The sequence below is a fragment of the Dipteris shenzhenensis genome, chromosome 9 (assembly GCF_047967505.1).
Source record: "Dipteris shenzhenensis isolate YYH24624 ecotype China chromosome 9, Dip_SZ_1.0, whole genome shotgun sequence".
In the NCBI taxonomy this organism is placed as follows: Eukaryota; Viridiplantae; Streptophyta; class Polypodiopsida; order Gleicheniales; family Dipteridaceae; genus Dipteris; species Dipteris shenzhenensis.
Window position 1 is genome coordinate 31259941 of NC_141604.1, and position 16959 is coordinate 31276899.

Consider the following 16959-nt stretch of genomic DNA (forward strand, 5'->3'; position numbering starts at 1 on the left):
ATGGAGGGTTCTTGGCATTTTGTGAGGACTTTGTTATGTTAACAAAATTGATTTTTAAAGCATAGTATGACAAATGATAACACTACTAAATTGCAGTGAACAAAATAAAAATTTAACTAATAGCATTGAATGTCTGTCATTTAGTTCCTATGCTTTTCAAAGACCCCCCCCCCCCCCCAAAGAAATGAGTAAAATACTTGATGGTTGAGTAATTTGACCAATCGAAAAAGGGCAGCCGGCTGCTATTGCAATGTGCTTCTCAGGATTCCAGCTCACTGCGAACAGTAACTTGGAAACAGGTGCCAACAACCAGGGTGAAGGGCTATGCAACCAATGGATTTCTTGATCCATGTGTGTACAGCATGCTTGCAAGACATGCCTTGTAGAAATATTCCCGCCTTTTGGCAGTCTTTCTACATCCCTCTATGCCTTGCTCTTGGGTGGTGCGCAAGGTCTAGATATCTTCCCAAAGGTTGATGATGTTACGGAGATATTTGAGGGGGTAATGTTGGCAATGGTCTCCCATACTGACTCCATACGGAACACACGTTTGGTGAGAGGGAGAGTCTTGAATGTCTAGGTCAGTGATAGTCAGTCTACCTTATCGGTTAGACCATCTCAATGGGAAAAGCATGTCATCCCTTAGTCAACCAAGTTGCTATGCCCATGCAATGGGAAAAGCATGTCATCCCTTTGTCAACCAAGTTGCTATGCCCATGTGAGAATACGTCGCAAAGCAGTACCTTGCATATTGGCCACCATTTTGAGAGAGCATTCCTAGATCCTTTAAACCATTGGATAGCTCCATAAGCAATGAGCTATATTGTCTCAACGTTACGTGCATCATACCAATGACAAATTCCATCTACCGTCCTCTCTCCTACCAAGGTCCTATGGGCAAACCTCCATGAGCTACTAACCAAAAGAAATAAGAGATCTTCCTTAGGCCAAGGCTGGTCAATAGACCAAAATCTAGTAAGACCCTTTTGTGGCACTTGATTCTCAAGACAATGTTGCTCTCTTCAGGGTTTTAGGTGAAAGCATCCGACTAAACTTGTCTACCAATGTCGTGGTGTAGGAGAAGGGCACTTGTGCCACTTGATTTGAGTGCCCTACCTTGAACGGCTAGGATTACTCATCTAGATCCTGTTGCATCTCGTGCAAGGGTGTACTCTCTCATAACCATAGAATTACTCACTTGGATCCTCGTGCAAGCGTCTACTCTCTCTCATACTCTCTAGTGCAAGGGTGTACTCTCTCACAACTAGAGTTGCCACCTAGAATGATCCTATCCATACAAAAGGGATTAAGGGTCAATAGTCAAACTTTGCCTCAATGAGCCAGGGGGATAGTCTTGACGAATCCTGAAGGTCAAGAGGTATGGGCAAGAGGACAAGAGCTTCCAGGTATCACAACTAACAATGCAGCTGAGTATAATGCTTTGATTACAGCCATCTATGAGACCAGCGAAGATTTCATTCCACCCATTTGACAATAAGAAGTGCATATAAGTATTCTAGCCATGCTGAGTCATGTTTAGTTTGATTGTGCCATATTAAGTGTCTGAAGGTTTGCTATCTCTCCATATAATCAAAACTCATTGCCTTTTCAAGTTGTGCTGTTGTGAAAGAGTTTAAAGGACCATAGGAAGATGAAACTAATTTCAATGGCAATTAATTTTTGAAAGCTTCTTAGCATAATTCGGCTATGTGCACAGGCTGGGGTTTGTTTTTTAGCGTGTTTGTACTCTTGAATATTCATTATGCTGTCCTTTTTCCTCCGAAGTTCACTGCTGAAGCATGAGTCTTCATGGTGTTGATGGATTCAGAATTTGTGTAAAAGGTGGTCCCTAGCAAAGTCTAGCAGTGCTCTCATTAATGCTCTGTTTGAACTTTCTTAATCATTATTACAAGGAGCCATCATGGGGCCGTTGCTTATGACTGTGGCGATCTCACTGAAGAATTTATACTCGGAGTTTGTCTTGACCGCTGCAAAAAAGAGATATTGAAAACAGGAGCAAGCTGCAGTATGCGACTCTACTAAGTCATTCTTTAAAGGTGCCCCTCATGGTGTTTTTCTTACCAGGCACATGAGAATATGAAAGCATTCTTTATATTGATTGTGTAAGATGTTGTTTATAAGTCAAACTTAGCGATTGGATGGAACAGGTCTTTCGGCAGTTGTGAATAAAAGTTTATTTATAATTGTAATGAGTGGGTATTTGGATTTATTTTTTAGAACTGCTAATTTGGCTTTAACTCAGGCAGTGTAGACTTGCAATTGTAAAATGCTGATTGCTAACTATTTGCGGAATTCTACTTATGTTGGAAACTTGTTAATGATCGCAAGTATCTTGGGGCGTCGGACTAAAAGCCCCATCAAAATATAAAACAAAAGCTGTTGGTGGTGTATCCCTTTCATCTTTAATGTTCTCCTTGCATTTTTGAGATGGCAGCCTGTATATATTGTAGATTTGGAACTTCTTGTTGCGAATGGTAGTGTCATAATCCTCCACATCTTCATCTCCCTGATCCAACCGCTGCAGTCTTTCCAGAGTTTGCAATATTGTTTTCTCTTTACGAAACCGTCTCAAGAATACTTTGTGGACGAGATCATATGAGGTGAAGTGGTCCACCGCATACTCTGCAAGCTACCTTGATGCCTTGCCTACCAAGGTTGATTCTAACACTGCCTCCTGTTGGAGTGATACCACGGGTGGCGTGTTGTTGACCCCATACACATTTTCAAATTGTCGGACATGAGCATCTGGGTCATCGGATTTCCCCTCGAAAACTTGGCTTACTTGACTTGACCCGCAATCGCTTCGACTCCAATGGGAGGAACGTTCGGTGCTCCTCCTCTTGATGGCCCTCCTTGACCGAAGAGGTTGCGCGAAGCAGTCAAAACCACTGTCGGAGACGAGGATGCACTCAACATCCTACGTCCATCCAACGAAACCTGTACCCACAACTCTGAGCGCAACTGAGGCGGTGAGTGTGAATGTGAAGGTGTTCCTTGACGATGGCCAACTCCGTCCGGGGAACCCTGAGACATACCGTCTCCATGCTCGGGGTCACTCCTCCTTTATCGTAACTGTGTCGTTGCTGTCAAAGGATCAGGAGGACCCTGCGACGTGTTCGCATGCATGCCTACTGTGAAGATAGCAAGTGTAAAATGCACTCCCAAGACCACCGGATGAGGTTCTTCACCGGGATTTCCTTACTTGCCCGACCGTAAGCAGGGTGTTGTGGCTCTGTCCGCATCCGATGGAGCTCATCTTGAAAGTTGCGAATGTGAAGCCTCACCGCTGCAATCTCCTCCTACACCTTTGCTCGAGTGCGTGTCGATGCGCGTAACCTTCCATGTGACGTGCCTCCGCAATTGCAGTAGGGAGAGATCGCAAACACCCTACCAAAAACAGGTTACTCGCTAGATATCGAATTCCTTTTGTGCATAGTAAGAATGCGCATCATGATCGCCATTGTGTAGTGTCATAATACAACGCAGACGCTACGGGAAAATACGAATGAATAAACAATGCAACATCCACTGAAAGAATACAGAGAACACGATAAGATGATCACACAATATTGTGTAACTCTGTATATCTCGGAGCAAGAGCTCATATATCATGGAAAGAACAGAGACGGAATGCTAGTAATAGCATGCGTACAAGAACCGACTGTTGGTTAGAGACCGTTGAAGACCCGAACTGCTTGAAGGCCTAAACCGCCAACCGTTGCGACTAACCTACCCGCGCACACCCCCCGCAGTCACTGCCGCTAACCCACATGGCTATACAATAACAAAAACATGACGATTATCAAATGACTTTCTCTGACTTCCAAGTTTGAACTTTTTAATTTAGAACTGGAAATGTGTAGCTTATAATATAAAAGAAAAAACAATAGCATGAAAGATTTAGGATGTTGAATCTTGAACCTTGGAATTTTTTATTGAGATTCCAAACATGGCATTCCAGCAAAAAATGATTGAAGAACATTAAAAAACTACAATACAGAATACCAAGCTCTAAATTTAAAAAGTGAAGGCAAAAGCATGAAGGTGGGTCCGAGAAGTCATCACTCATTGAGTGGCCGGTGCTTATTGATGTTCAAGTATAGCATGGTCTTCACATCTTCACTCACCATTGTTTTTGTAGGTGAGTTCTTCTTTCATGAAGAGGAGTGGTTTACTACTTGGCTCCCATATGCATCTTGGTTTTGTCTTTGGCAAGTGGACAAGAGGACTCCATCTCATTCTTGTATATTGTTAGATTATGAGTAGTGTGATGAGAACACACCTTGGGGCATTTTGCCCTTTAGTTAGGAGGTTTCCCCCTTTAGGATTAGTATTAGGACTATATTCTTTTGTAGAGATATATTCCTAGTTTTTTTCATTCTTTGTAACACAACGCTTGCTTTCTCAATGCATCTCCACGTTTTGGTGTTCTCCTCTCATTTCCATTCCCAACATTTGGTATCAGAGCCATGTTTTCTACTAGTTGAAGCAAGTTGTTCCTCATGGTATGCTCAAGCCAAGATAACACGACCTCGGAAGGATCAGTCGTCATTAACTTCTAATTGGCCGACATTTGTATTGTATTTGGATTGGTCAAGAAGTTCAATGTCAAGGTCATCGGTGAGTGTAATTACACGACTAGGTGAGTCTAAAGGCGAAAGGCCTAGGTGCTCCTACTTGGGAATTATGCTTCGGGGCAACAGATTTAAAGGTATCCCAAGAAGGGGTAAAGAGAATATCTAAGGAAGCTTTAGAAATTGGACATATGGCAATCTAGACTCATCTAGGGAATTGGGGTTGGTTGTAGAAGTAACCACATGAACGTGAACTTGTGACTTGTGCACCTTCCTGCTGCACATTTGATGGCTCCTCTATTGCCTTTTACTTCTGGAGCCCTCGTCCTGCAGCCTGCACCTGTCTTTCTGAATGATGGTGTGCCCCCCTAATGGGACCTTTTATAGGGATGAAGGCCTTCTGAATCTGGCCAACGGCCCTAAACCCTAGCTGGCCCAGTTAGGGTTGTCCGACCTGGTCTTTGGACTGGCTGACCTGTGCAGGCCAGCCCCTTAGCTTCCCTATATAAGGGCCTTTACCAAGCCCACCTTCGTAGGGCCTTGCACCAGCCTTGGCCCATACTGTGGGCTTTATGCCTATCTAGATGTGGCCACTGTGCAGCACGAATGTCCCTTCATATGGCTTATGTGCAGCTCCATTAGTGGGCAGTGCCATGACAGTACCATTGTAGACTGATCTACGCTGTAGGGCGGGTCACACTGTTGGAATGGTCACCTCCCCATCTGTAAGCCCCCATGTGAGGTGAGCATGGGGGAGGGAGACCTAGGGCAGTACCCCACAGAAAAAGAGAGGAAGGGGCTGCCACATGGACAGCATCATGGCTTTCATGAGGGCAGCACACCTAGAGGAGACCTGGGACAGGTGGCGCAACTGTACGAAGCAGTACGGAGGGTGTGCAGACCCGGGACAGGTGGCATGCAATTGTATGGAGCAGTACGGAGGGTGTGCAGACCCGGGACAGGTGGCACACAGCTGTACGAAGAAGTACAGGGTTGGATGAGGCCTAGTGGAGCAGCAAAAGAGGCTGCCATGAGGCAGGGACATGCCTTTATATAGGCTGGGCCCTTGCCTTGATAAGAGGACCAAGGCCCTAGAAGTGTGGGCCCAAAAGGCCCTGGGTTGTGAGCCCTTATAGGGCTGGACCAGCCACAGACTGGTCAGCCAGTTTGCTGCAGGCTGGTCGGTTTTTTTGTCAGCCCCCTTGGGGCCTATAAAAGGAGGGCCTCCAGCCCTCATTTGATCATCATCTGGAGCAGCAGAGCCTTAGCAGACTGGAGCAGCAGATCAGTACCTATAGGGCCTACATCCAGGAGGTGTATAGTAGGCTGAAGAGCTGCAGACAAGCTGAGTTAGGGCTGCACACCTAGGCTGACATCCAGGGCAGCAAGGTGTAGAGATCAAGTCTGGACGGAAAGTCTACAGACGCTTGACAAGGAGCACGCAGGCTCGAGTCTAGATATAGCCAGCAGATAGGAGAAGTACCTTGTGGTAAGATCAGAGGACCACACCATTGGTGGGACGCTGGATCTATCTCTTTTGTATTGTGTCCATAGCTTTGGACGGAAATACATTATTTTGGTGGTTTCTCTATCTGGTTGGTTCATTGTCTATTGATGAGTCTACACATCTATTCTATGCACATAAGTTGAAGAAGTTTGTGATTCCACACCCCACACCACACTGTGTGAGCTCCTGGGCATTACTATCAGTCTTCCGCTGTGTGTACCATCTGTTGGGTCCTTTCTAACACACACATGGAACTAAGAAGCATAATCATCTGCCATCCATGCTGCAGCCTCTCCATCCCCGTCCACGCGGCCTAATTCTCTTGAGGTCATTCCTAGTTCAACATAACTTGCTGGTTGTTGTATGTAGACTTCCTTGTTTAGGTAACCATTGAGAAAAGCATTCTTGACATCAAGCTGATACACATTCCATCTGCTGAGTGTCACTATGATCTCAAGAACCGTATGGAATCCATATTTGCTACTGGAGCATAAGTCTCATCATAATCTTGACCATATTGCTGTGCAAATCCTTTTGTAACTAGTCTAGCTTTGTATCTTTCAATGCTTCCATCTGGATTGTACTTCACTTTGTATACCCATTTGTTTCCTATGGCCTTCTTTCCTAGTGGAAGGTCATATAATTCCTAAGTATTATTCTTGTACAAAGCTTCCATTTCTTCATTCATAGCAGTTTGCCATTCTAGCTTGTCAACTACTTCTTTGAAGTACACTGGCTCTTCTGTAGCCATGATGGTAGTCATAAGAGCATAGTTGGTGGTTTCAACCTGAATTGCTTTTCCTTTCTGAGCATATATCAATCTGGGAGGTGGTCTGCTTTCCCTAGTAGACCATCTGAGTTGTTGTGGTTCTTCTCAGGGTGCTTCTTGGGCGATCCTTTCTCTTCTTCATCAACATTTTCTGTAGATGATTGTGTAATCGATGCTTCTATCTCTGTATATTTGAGGTTTTCCATTCTCATTCCTCATCAAAGATTACATCTCTAGAGATAATGACCTTTCGGTGGATGGGATCATACAACTTGTATGCTTTTCTTTCTTCACTGTAGCCAACCATGATGCATTTACATGACTTCGCATCCAAGTTCAGTGGCTATTGCTTCTGCCCAACACTGATTTGGAAGATGCTTCTCACAGAGCATTGCTCTAGCATTGTTGTCTACTAAAGTACCATTCTTCCTTTCAGCTCTTGCATTCTGCTAAGGAGTATCTGCACAAGTGAACTGTCTTCGAATGCCATGACTTCTGCAAAAGTTCATGAATGCCGAAGATATGTATTCACCTCCTCTGTCTAATCTCATGACTTTGATCTTTTTGCCTGTCTGGTTTTCAACCATGGCTTCGAATTCTTGAAATCTAGAAAAGACTTTAGATTTCTCTTTCAGAAATTGTAGTCGTCGATGAAAGCCAAGCAGTAAACTGGACCATTGATGCTACGGATCTAGGCATAACCCCATACATCTGTATGTATCAAATCAAGAATACTTCTTGCTTGAGAGGTGCTTCTGCTGAAATTGGTTCGCTTTTGTTTACTGAAGCAATATGCTTTGCAAACTTTTCCAAGAAACTATAGCTTAGGAATTTCAATTGCCATATTTTGATCTCTAAGATCTATCAAGTTTTTGAAATTGACATGTCCATATCTCTTGTGCCATTTTGTAGAAAGTGGCATCTGTTGCAGTTGAGCTAACATGGCATGTAAATCTGGTACTGTAGCTAGCATTCTGAACAAGCATCTTTCCGTGGCTACTTTTCCTACTAGTTGATATCCTCTGGCTTTGTCTCTGATAGTGCATTCATCTCCGTCAAAAATGACTCGGTAGTTGGGTTACTTCATTTGACCAACTGACAAGAGGTTCTTACTGAGCTTCAAAACATAGAGTACATCTTTCACCAATCCTTTCGTACTAGTGAAATTTTTCTTCATAGGGACAATGCCTTTCCCTTGAATTGGATTCGGTGTATTATCTGTTGTGTAGATAACGTTCTTCTGACCTTCTAATGGTTTCATCTCTGTGAACCATTCTTGATGCTTTGTCATATGAGATGATGCACCACTGTCGATGTACCAAGTCCTATTTTGGTTGATCGACTTGATAACTGCATTCCCCTTTTGAATTGCAATCAATGTCAAGATATACTATTTTAGCCTTTTGCATATCCTTGCTTGCAAGAAACATGTTCTCAGGTTCACTTGCATAATGACTGTGATAAGAATGTCCACTCCAAATGATTTCCCCTTCCTTGGAAATTCCCTTGATTGCTGTTGGATTGACCGCCTTAGTCGTACTGCTTCTTGTGGCAATCTCTCAAACTTATGATAGGAGTTGCACTGAAAGTTTGACACATTGGTGGATGCATTCCTTCATCCTTGGAATCTTCCTCGATTGGAATGATTTCCTAATGCTTTCTTCTTGGTTGATGCTGATGTTGTTGAGGATGATGTTGATGCTGATTCAGAATTTGATGCTGACTTTGTTGTTGATGATGACCACTTTGCTGAAATGATCTACCTCTGCCTCCATCTCTACCTCTGCTTCTATCTGAAGCTGTGAATGCTTGATCATTGGAATGACCTTTGCGTGCATGAATGGCTTGCATGGATGATTTTTCCCTATTAGTTTCATTACAAAACAAAACTTTTACATTGGTGTCGAAAGTTTGCATGCCCTAATAAAAATAAAGGTTTGATCAATTCACCAAGGTTTGAAACTTTAATGAGAAAATTTTTAAAATTTCCCCATGATTTATAGCTTTTTCTTTAAATTCAAAATAAAATATTTAAAATTATAATATGTTCTATAAATATTGTGAAACTAAAAAAATTAGCTAGATAAACTTTAGCCAATATTTTATATTAATATATAAGCATAGCTTCGATAAAAACATTCCTGATGGCTTGCGTCCTGAATTCTTCACCAAGTAAAACTGACAAGAGCTCTTCTAGTGTCAGAATTTGCCATTGAACGACAATACTCTGCACTAGATTCTTGTATCCCTGTCCTAGTCCATTTAGGATGACTTGAACAATTTCTGTGGGATTCATAGTCTCTCTTGCTACTACGAGTTGATTGTTGTAATATTTGGTCCTGAGTACAAAAGCATACCAGTTTCACTGCTGTTGCGGAAACTTTTCTTAATTTGGTTTCTGAGTGTGAGAATCCTAGAAGTGTTCTTGGACTCGTAGAGAGATGCAAACATATCCCATGCTTCTTTTGATGTCTTAACTATGTTGAGTTGCCCTAGCATGACATCTTGCACATTTTGCTTGATAAGATGATATACATGCTTGTCTTTCTTATCCCATTCTACCTGTGCTTGGGCAATGGCAGGACCTGCTACAGTTTTGGTCACTATTGGTGTAGCTCGAGATCCTGCTTGTTGTTGGTGCTGTGACAATAGGTGGAGTAGAGCTACTATTGGCTGGATCGTCCAATGGTCTAGGTGTAGATCCATCGACATACTCCCATTTGTCTTGAAGTACAAGAATGGTCTCCATTTGGTATTTCCGCGTGCCGTAATTGGAGTTGTCTAGCTTAGCAGATGCCTCCAGGTTGAGATTGCTAATAGTAGACATGGTGCAAGAAATGTACTCAAAGTGTATGTTAAATCACTGTCTAAATCAACTGCAAAACACTAACTGTATCAAATGCAATCTGAACTGCCAGTGAAGATAGAATTGCAATATATAATCAAATCTACTACAAGGCTTGTGGCAAATGATGCCAGGAATAGCCAAGAGGCTTTAGAAGGCTTGAAATGATGTACACAATGCCAAAAAATAGCCAAATAGGCTTTACAGTGATGGCATGTGTGTGTGAAAAATCAAATCATGTGCTATCTGCCCACTGAACAATCGGTCAATGTCTCCAGGTTTCAGGTAATGTGATGATGTGAAACCACATGTGAGCGCTGGGACTAACTTCGAGTAGGAACTAATTATGAATTTTTCAGCATGGCTTCGATTGGCTACTTTGGAGTTCTCTCCACTATGGATGATCTAATCTACTCTGAACTAGATCTAGACCAACCATCGAGTGATGTAAAAGTAGCAAATAATTCATTTTCTTTGTTCATTTTATGTGCTAGGTCAGATGCGTCGATGTAGAGGCCGATGTGCATGAAGGAAGTGGATTTTTTACCGAGGCTCAAAAGTGTGTGATACTTGTGCTGGAATGTGCATGTGATGTGACGAGCACATAGAGCATATAAAATCGAGCGTTTTTCCTTTTTGGAGCGCCCTCAAATTCTTCCTAGATCAAGAGATACGGCTTGATCTAGGTGGAGGGGCAAAAAGCGTGCAAAGTGATGATGTAGCACTATGTTCACATGCTATGACTGTGCCTAGCAAGGGGTGTGCCTGTGAAGCACTATGTGATGAGGTGTCACTTGTGTGCACATGGAGTGTGCACAGTGTGCTTGCAGAGGGGTAAGAGTGCCAGGCAAGGGGTGCTGCCATGTGGCAGCAGTGCTAATGTGGTAGTGTTGAGGTGGACTGATGATTGGACAAGGTGATGTGGTAATTGACTGGTCAACCCTAATGATATGATAGATGATGTGGACATGTTGACATGGCAGTGATGTTAGTTGATGATGTGGTGAGTTGATGATGATGTAAATGATGACATGGATGCCATGTGTCAGTTGAGGTCATAGATAAGGTTGACGTGGCACCGGGATACACTTGTTGATGTGGCAGTCTTACCCAATCTACCACGTGGCAGATTCTAAGCCAACCCTATGGTGTGTGGTGACCCTAGAGGATAGGGTAAAATATATGTCACGTGTCAGTACTCAACTGATCAAAATCTTCACAGAGATTCTGTTTTTGACAGAATTCATTTGGTCGTGAAGACTGTGCTGAGATTGCAAAGCCGCTTTGAAGAGGCTACTAGAGGCGAGGTGATGGCGTGTTGGTGTCACTCATCGAGGCTATCATTAGATCCCATTGAAGAGGCCTTTGGAGTAGCAGGCTTGCTCATCCGTCATGGAGGTATTGCTCTGCTAGTCATGGACCTTGGAGTTTGCAGTGTATGGAGGCAGCTGGAGTATGCAGCTGTTGCAGTCGGAGGTGCGCCTTGGTTGGCCGTGTGCATTGCCTCAGTCGACTGGAGCGTGTGCTTGGTCGTGGAGCCTCGGGTCATTTCTTGTGGCTGTAGAAGCTAATAGAGCTTTGGCGCTACAAAGGTCGTGTAGATCTGCAGAGTAGAGGTCATTGGAGGCTTCATAGTAGTAGGCAATTATTGCGCTCGGTGGTCACTTCTATAGTAGATAGGATGAGCCACTACTACTAGTCTGTAGAAATCACCCTTGTAGATGCTGGTAGGTCGCTTACTTTGATGAAGTATGGTACCATGACAAAATATGAAGAGTGGAGAGGAGAAGAGTGGACATGAGGAGAGAAAGCACAACTAGAGAGCACACCACAAATGGCTAACTATACACTACATTTAGTTGAAATTGTAGAATATATACAAACCCTTTTAGGGTTAGGGTTAGGGTTAGGGCATCTAACCCTTTCCTTTATAGCACTCTATTGGGTTAGTGCTATGCACATATGATCACATGATGTTGAGCATGGTTTCTCAACATAGATCTTATCTACTTTTCCTATAGCGTTTGCTTCTAACAAATTAATGGCCACTACTGTAGAAATTTATCATGAAATTCCTTTTTTGGAGCACCCTCAAATTCTTCCTAGATCAAGAGATACGGCTTGATCTAGGTGAAGGGGAAAAAAGTGTGCAAAGTGATGATATGGCACTGTGTTCACATGCTATGACTGTGCCTAGCAAGGGGTGTGCCTGTGAAGCACTATGTGATGAGGTGTCACTTGTGTGCACATGGAGTGTGCACAGTGTGCCTGTAGAGGAGTAAGAGTGCCAGGCAAGGGATGCTGCCATGTGGCAGTGTTGATGTGGTAGTGATGAGGTGGACTGATGATTGGACAAGGTGATGTGGCAATTGATTGGTCAACCCTAACGATATGGCAGATTGGACGTGTTGACATGGTAGTGATGTTAGTTGATGATGTGGCCAGTCGATGATGATGTGGATGATGACGTGACGTGTCAGATGAGGTGGTAGATAAGGTTGATGTGGCACTAGGGCACACTTGCTGATGTGGCAGTCTTACCCAATCTGCCACATGGCAGATTCTAAGCCAACCTTGTGGTGCGTGGTGACCCTAGAGGATAGGGTAAAATATCCACCACGTGTCAGTACTTAGCTGACTGAAATCTTCACAAAGATTCCATTGACAGAATTCGTCTAGTCATGAAGGGTGAGCTGAGATTGCAAAGCCGCTTTGGAGAGCCTGCTAGAGGCGAGGTGATGGCGTGTTGGTGTCGCCTGTCAAGGCTATCATTAGAGACCCGTTGAAGAGGCCTTTGGAGGAGCAGGCTTGCTCGTCCGTCGTGGAGGTGTTGCTGATGGTCGTGGACCTTGGAGTTTGCAGCATATGGAGGCAGCTGGAGTATGCAGCTGTTGCAATCAGAGGTGTGCTTTGGTTGGCCATGTGCATTGCCTCAGTCGTTCGACTGGAGTGTGTGCTTGGTCGTGGAGCCTCGAGTCGTTGCTTGTGATGGCTGTAGAAGCTGGTGGAGCTTTGGCGCTACAAAGATTGTGTAGATCTGCACTAGAGGTCATTGGAGGCTTCACGATGGTAGGCAGTTTTTGCGCTCGGTGGTCGCTTCCTATTGTAGATAGGCTGAGCCTCTGCCCCGACTTGGTGACATCCATGATGCTTTAGCCTATTCCAAACTCTTCACGACACTAGATATGAAGCCAGGATACTGGCACATTCTGAATCTTCCTAGTGATTGACCTAAGACAACATTCCTAACCCCATTCAGCCTCTATCAATTTAATGACATGCCGTTTGGTCTGAACAATGCCCCAGGTACATTTCAACGTTTCATGAACTTTGTTCTTTATGATCTCATAATTCAAGGCAAGGTCTTGGTCTATTTAGATGATATCCTGACCTTAACATACCTCCTTAAAAAGGCGACATCTTCAAGGATTATGATTTCACGATATCATGTAGGCCCAAAAAGCTAAATGAATTAGTAGATGCGCTTTCACGATCCACAATCTCAATGGCACAAGAAAGTCAACCCTTATCGATAGCCTCACGACACCCTTTCCTTTTCCATCTATCCCTTTTGGTCTCCCTTCGTTCACTAAACTCATTGAGGCACAAAATCAGGATCTTGAAATTGTCAACTTTCAAGAACGAGAAAAAAATCCAAGCCAATAAATCACCACTATACTTCCACATTGTTGATGGATTGGTACAATACCATATGGGGCCATTTCAACCACAAATTTATATCCCTGCTCACTCTGAGATTTGTATTTCAACTCTTTCCAATGGCATGTTTGGAGGACATTTGGGATTCCTCAAAGTGCTCTTCTGGCAAAAAATGCACGATTCTTTGCATGTTTATTTGAAGTCCTACCTTATTTGCCAAGCTTTCAAATCTCCAATGGTGAAGCTGTCTCGGGATATGCAATCAATTTCAGTTACATGACCTTTTGAGCTGGTGGCATATGATATTATGGGTCCATTGCCGACATGTTCCTCTGAAAATAAATACATTATAGTGCTCACGAACTACCTCACTAGGTGGCCATAGCCCAGTCGTTGAAGACTGCTCCTAGACCGCTACATGAACGGAGGTTGCTGAATTTATGCTCCAACTTCTGATTCTACCACATGGTTGAACAAATCCTTTCTGACCAAGGATCAAACTTCAAATCAAAAGAGTCGTTGATTGTTGTAGACCGTCTCAATATAAATCAAAAGTTCACCAGTCCACATCACCCAAACTATAATGGTTTGACTGAGAGGTTAAATCAAACAATCAAACTCATGCTAGTAATGTACGTAGATTCAGATCACACAAATTGGGATGTTTCTCTACCCTATGTCGTGGCAGCATACAACACAGCCATACATGAATAAACTCAAATCAGCCCCTTTGAACTTTTGTATGGTAGCCCACCGATTTTCCCTTCAAAGATGGGTCTCATTGATCGACAAAAGACCAAAGTTCGAGAAGCCCAACAATGGGCATATTTTTTACAAGATGCTCTCGTGTTCATCAGACAAAATGTAGCTGAGCATCTCACATGAGCTCAAGCACGCCAAAGACTTCTCTACAATAGGAAACACAAGCCTGTCAGTTTTTCTCCTGGAGATCTCGTGATGATACATTACCTTGTAAGGAAGAAGGGATTGTTTGAAAACTTCCTTGCTAAGTGGGTAGGACCATATCAGATTCTAAAACTAGTAGAAAAAACAAACTACGTAGTTGAGCATTGTACTACAAATCGGCCGCGAACTAAAACGACAGCACCTGTAGCCACGATAAAACCTTTCTTTCTTGCACTATCCAATTCTTATAGGGGGAAGTCTCTTATCCACGTCGGATCCTTTGTCCACGTTGGATCCAAATCGACCATGTCGTGAGGAGCCATGTAGCTTATGTGACAAGTGAACCAAGAAAGGGTCAAGCTTCAACCACAACTACCAAGCATTTGTCTTTCCATTTAATTTATCAATCAATTGTACAACGACTATGTGTAAAGCAAGAACATCCTCTCTCCTTCTCTCTGCGTTCATCATTATGTCTGCATGTTACGATACCACAGAGCTACAGCTAAGAGCCTGTTCACGCGAAGGGGGAGTTGCAAACCAAGAATTTGAATTTGGGGTCGGTCAATAGATAGGGAGAGGGTAGTGTGCAAAACACACCTCCTGCATGCGAGCAGGTTGTGGGTTGGTTTACAAACCGGTGAGCAAATCAATTTGCAAAGCACGTTGTCGTAGTGAGCGAGTGCCACATGGACGCCTCGGACTCGGGGAGCAAGTGGGTCTACAAGCACGTTGCGTAGGAGGTGATCTTGAGAGCGAAAGCACGCGGTTGTCAAAGACCAAGTGTGTGAGGTGAGTTTGAGATTCATGGGTAAAGTGCAGGAATTAGGGTTTCGGAGGTGGATGGGTAAGTGCTGTGTATATGCTATAAAGGTTGCATTGGAAGGGCAATGGTTATTTTCTTCGTTACTGTGTGAGAATTAGGGTTACAGTTTCATCTTCTTCCTGGTGGAAGAGCAGAGCTATGGTGAGAACGTATACACAGGAGCACACCTTCAAGCATCCATGGGAGCGCGTCACTGCAGCTTGTTGGCGTAAATACACCGATCCTGAAAACCGATCCCGCCTCTCCCATATCTTGGAAGTCGATACCATCCATCGTTCCCTCGATCGCTCCCATGGTGTCTTGCACTCCCTCCGTGCCATCACCGTCAACGCCCCCGGCCCTTGGTGGCTCCAGAAAATCGTTGGTGAAACCGTTTGCCATTGCATCGAAGAGTCCTCCGTCGATGCCCCCCGCCGATCCATGGAAATGGTCACCACCAATGTCACCTTGAAGGATTTCGTTTCCGTCGAGGAGAAGTGCTGGTACTCCCCCCACCCCCAAAACCCCGACTGGACCGTCCTGCGCCAGGAGACTCGCATCAGTTGCCGCACCCTCTCTGCTCTCGCCTCCATGGCGGAGAAGATCGAGCAACGCTGCGTTGAGAAGTTTCAGCAGAACAGTGCCAAGGGTAGAGAGGTGATGGAGCATGTCTGTTCTTACCTGGAGGCCGAGTCGAACGGCGTTGGCGTTCGTGTGTGAAAATTTGCGAGGTTTGCTACGCTTTCGTTTGTCTTTGCATCAGGTTTCCTGCGCTTTGTGTTTTGTTGATCGATCTGTGCTGAATTATTTTGTTTTTTTTCAGTTGGGGGAGAAATTCGGAAATTCGACGTCGATGCGAACTTGACAGGATTATACATCTGGTCGTCGGGCTCTAAATCCATGAGAACAGTTTTGCGAAATGAGACTCGATTTTTGGAAACGGTTTCAAGATCTTTGTTTCCACAACGAGTGTCACGAAGCTTCAATATTTCCTTTGCAAAAATGTGTAATTCAAGAGTGGATGGATGAATGCCACACCACAAGAGAGGCAAGCGTTAGTGCTGTGGGGCTTTGTCTCATTTCTAAAGATAAAGAAGCGGCTCAATTCTTTTTGGACGAAGAATCAGTCTTGTTTGCTTTGTTTGGATGCCTACGGTCGAATGTCATGAAGAAGGGGTGCGATTCGTTTTGAGAAGAACACAATTTTTGTTGCTTTGTTTGGATCCTTATGGTAGGATTCTTTTAGATTTGTGGACTCATAGATCATCACGATCACACAACTTTTTCCTCGATGTTGTTTTGCAAGAGAGTATACCATAGCAATATACACTTAGATACGACTAGGGGTTAGGGATAGGGTTACTCCCCATTTGCCTTAGATTTGTCCTAATGTGGATCTTACTCTATACCAATCGACTCCTGCACACTATACCAATATGTGATGGTGGTATTTACAATGCTCATCATTACGTGCACGTTCAAGTCGTATATGCTGTCAAGTTTAGACGTAAACCTGTCTGATGTAGCATTCCTTAGTGTCAACAGACAGCTTTATGCCAGTCATAGTTAGTTGGTTGAAGATTAGTCATGTTTTTTATTTCTGGTAGATTGAACTTAGAATATTTGGGACCTCAAAACCTGGATACAACGGGAATAAACTTACTGGACTTAAAATGAAACAAACTTGTCTTTTGTGACGTCAAAAACTATCTTCATGGTTGTGAGACGTCTAAAAGGTTCAGTGAATTTTGACATAACTGCCTGAATGTATTGCAATTGCTAAGGCCATTCTTCCTAATTGGATAACTGGCTACCTTTTGTTGTATCGCTAAGTCAATTGCATATATCAATCAGCTTCATTTGTTTGAGTGG

The 16959-nt window shown here is 43.7% G+C and overlaps 1 protein-coding gene across 2 annotated transcripts; it reads left to right on the forward strand.

The window, feature by feature from the left end:
- The first annotated feature begins 15069 nt into the window (after positions 1-15069).
- Positions 15070-16232, forward strand: LOC147898511 (MSF1-like family protein). Of its 2 annotated transcripts, none has more exons than XM_087379536.1 (2): positions 15070-15818; positions 15956-16232. In XM_087379536.1, exon 1 carries the CDS (start codon positions 15247-15249, stop codon positions 15805-15807), a length of 561 nt encoding a protein of 186 aa, XP_087235662.1. In that variant the 5' UTR covers positions 15070-15246; the 3' UTR covers positions 15808-15818; positions 15956-16232. The 2 variants fall into 2 exon arrangements, with proteins under 2 accessions (XP_087235662.1, XP_087235661.1); XM_087379535.1 differs by having other exon boundaries at positions 15073-15818; positions 15911-16232.
- The last annotated feature ends 727 nt before the right edge of the window (positions 16233-16959 follow it).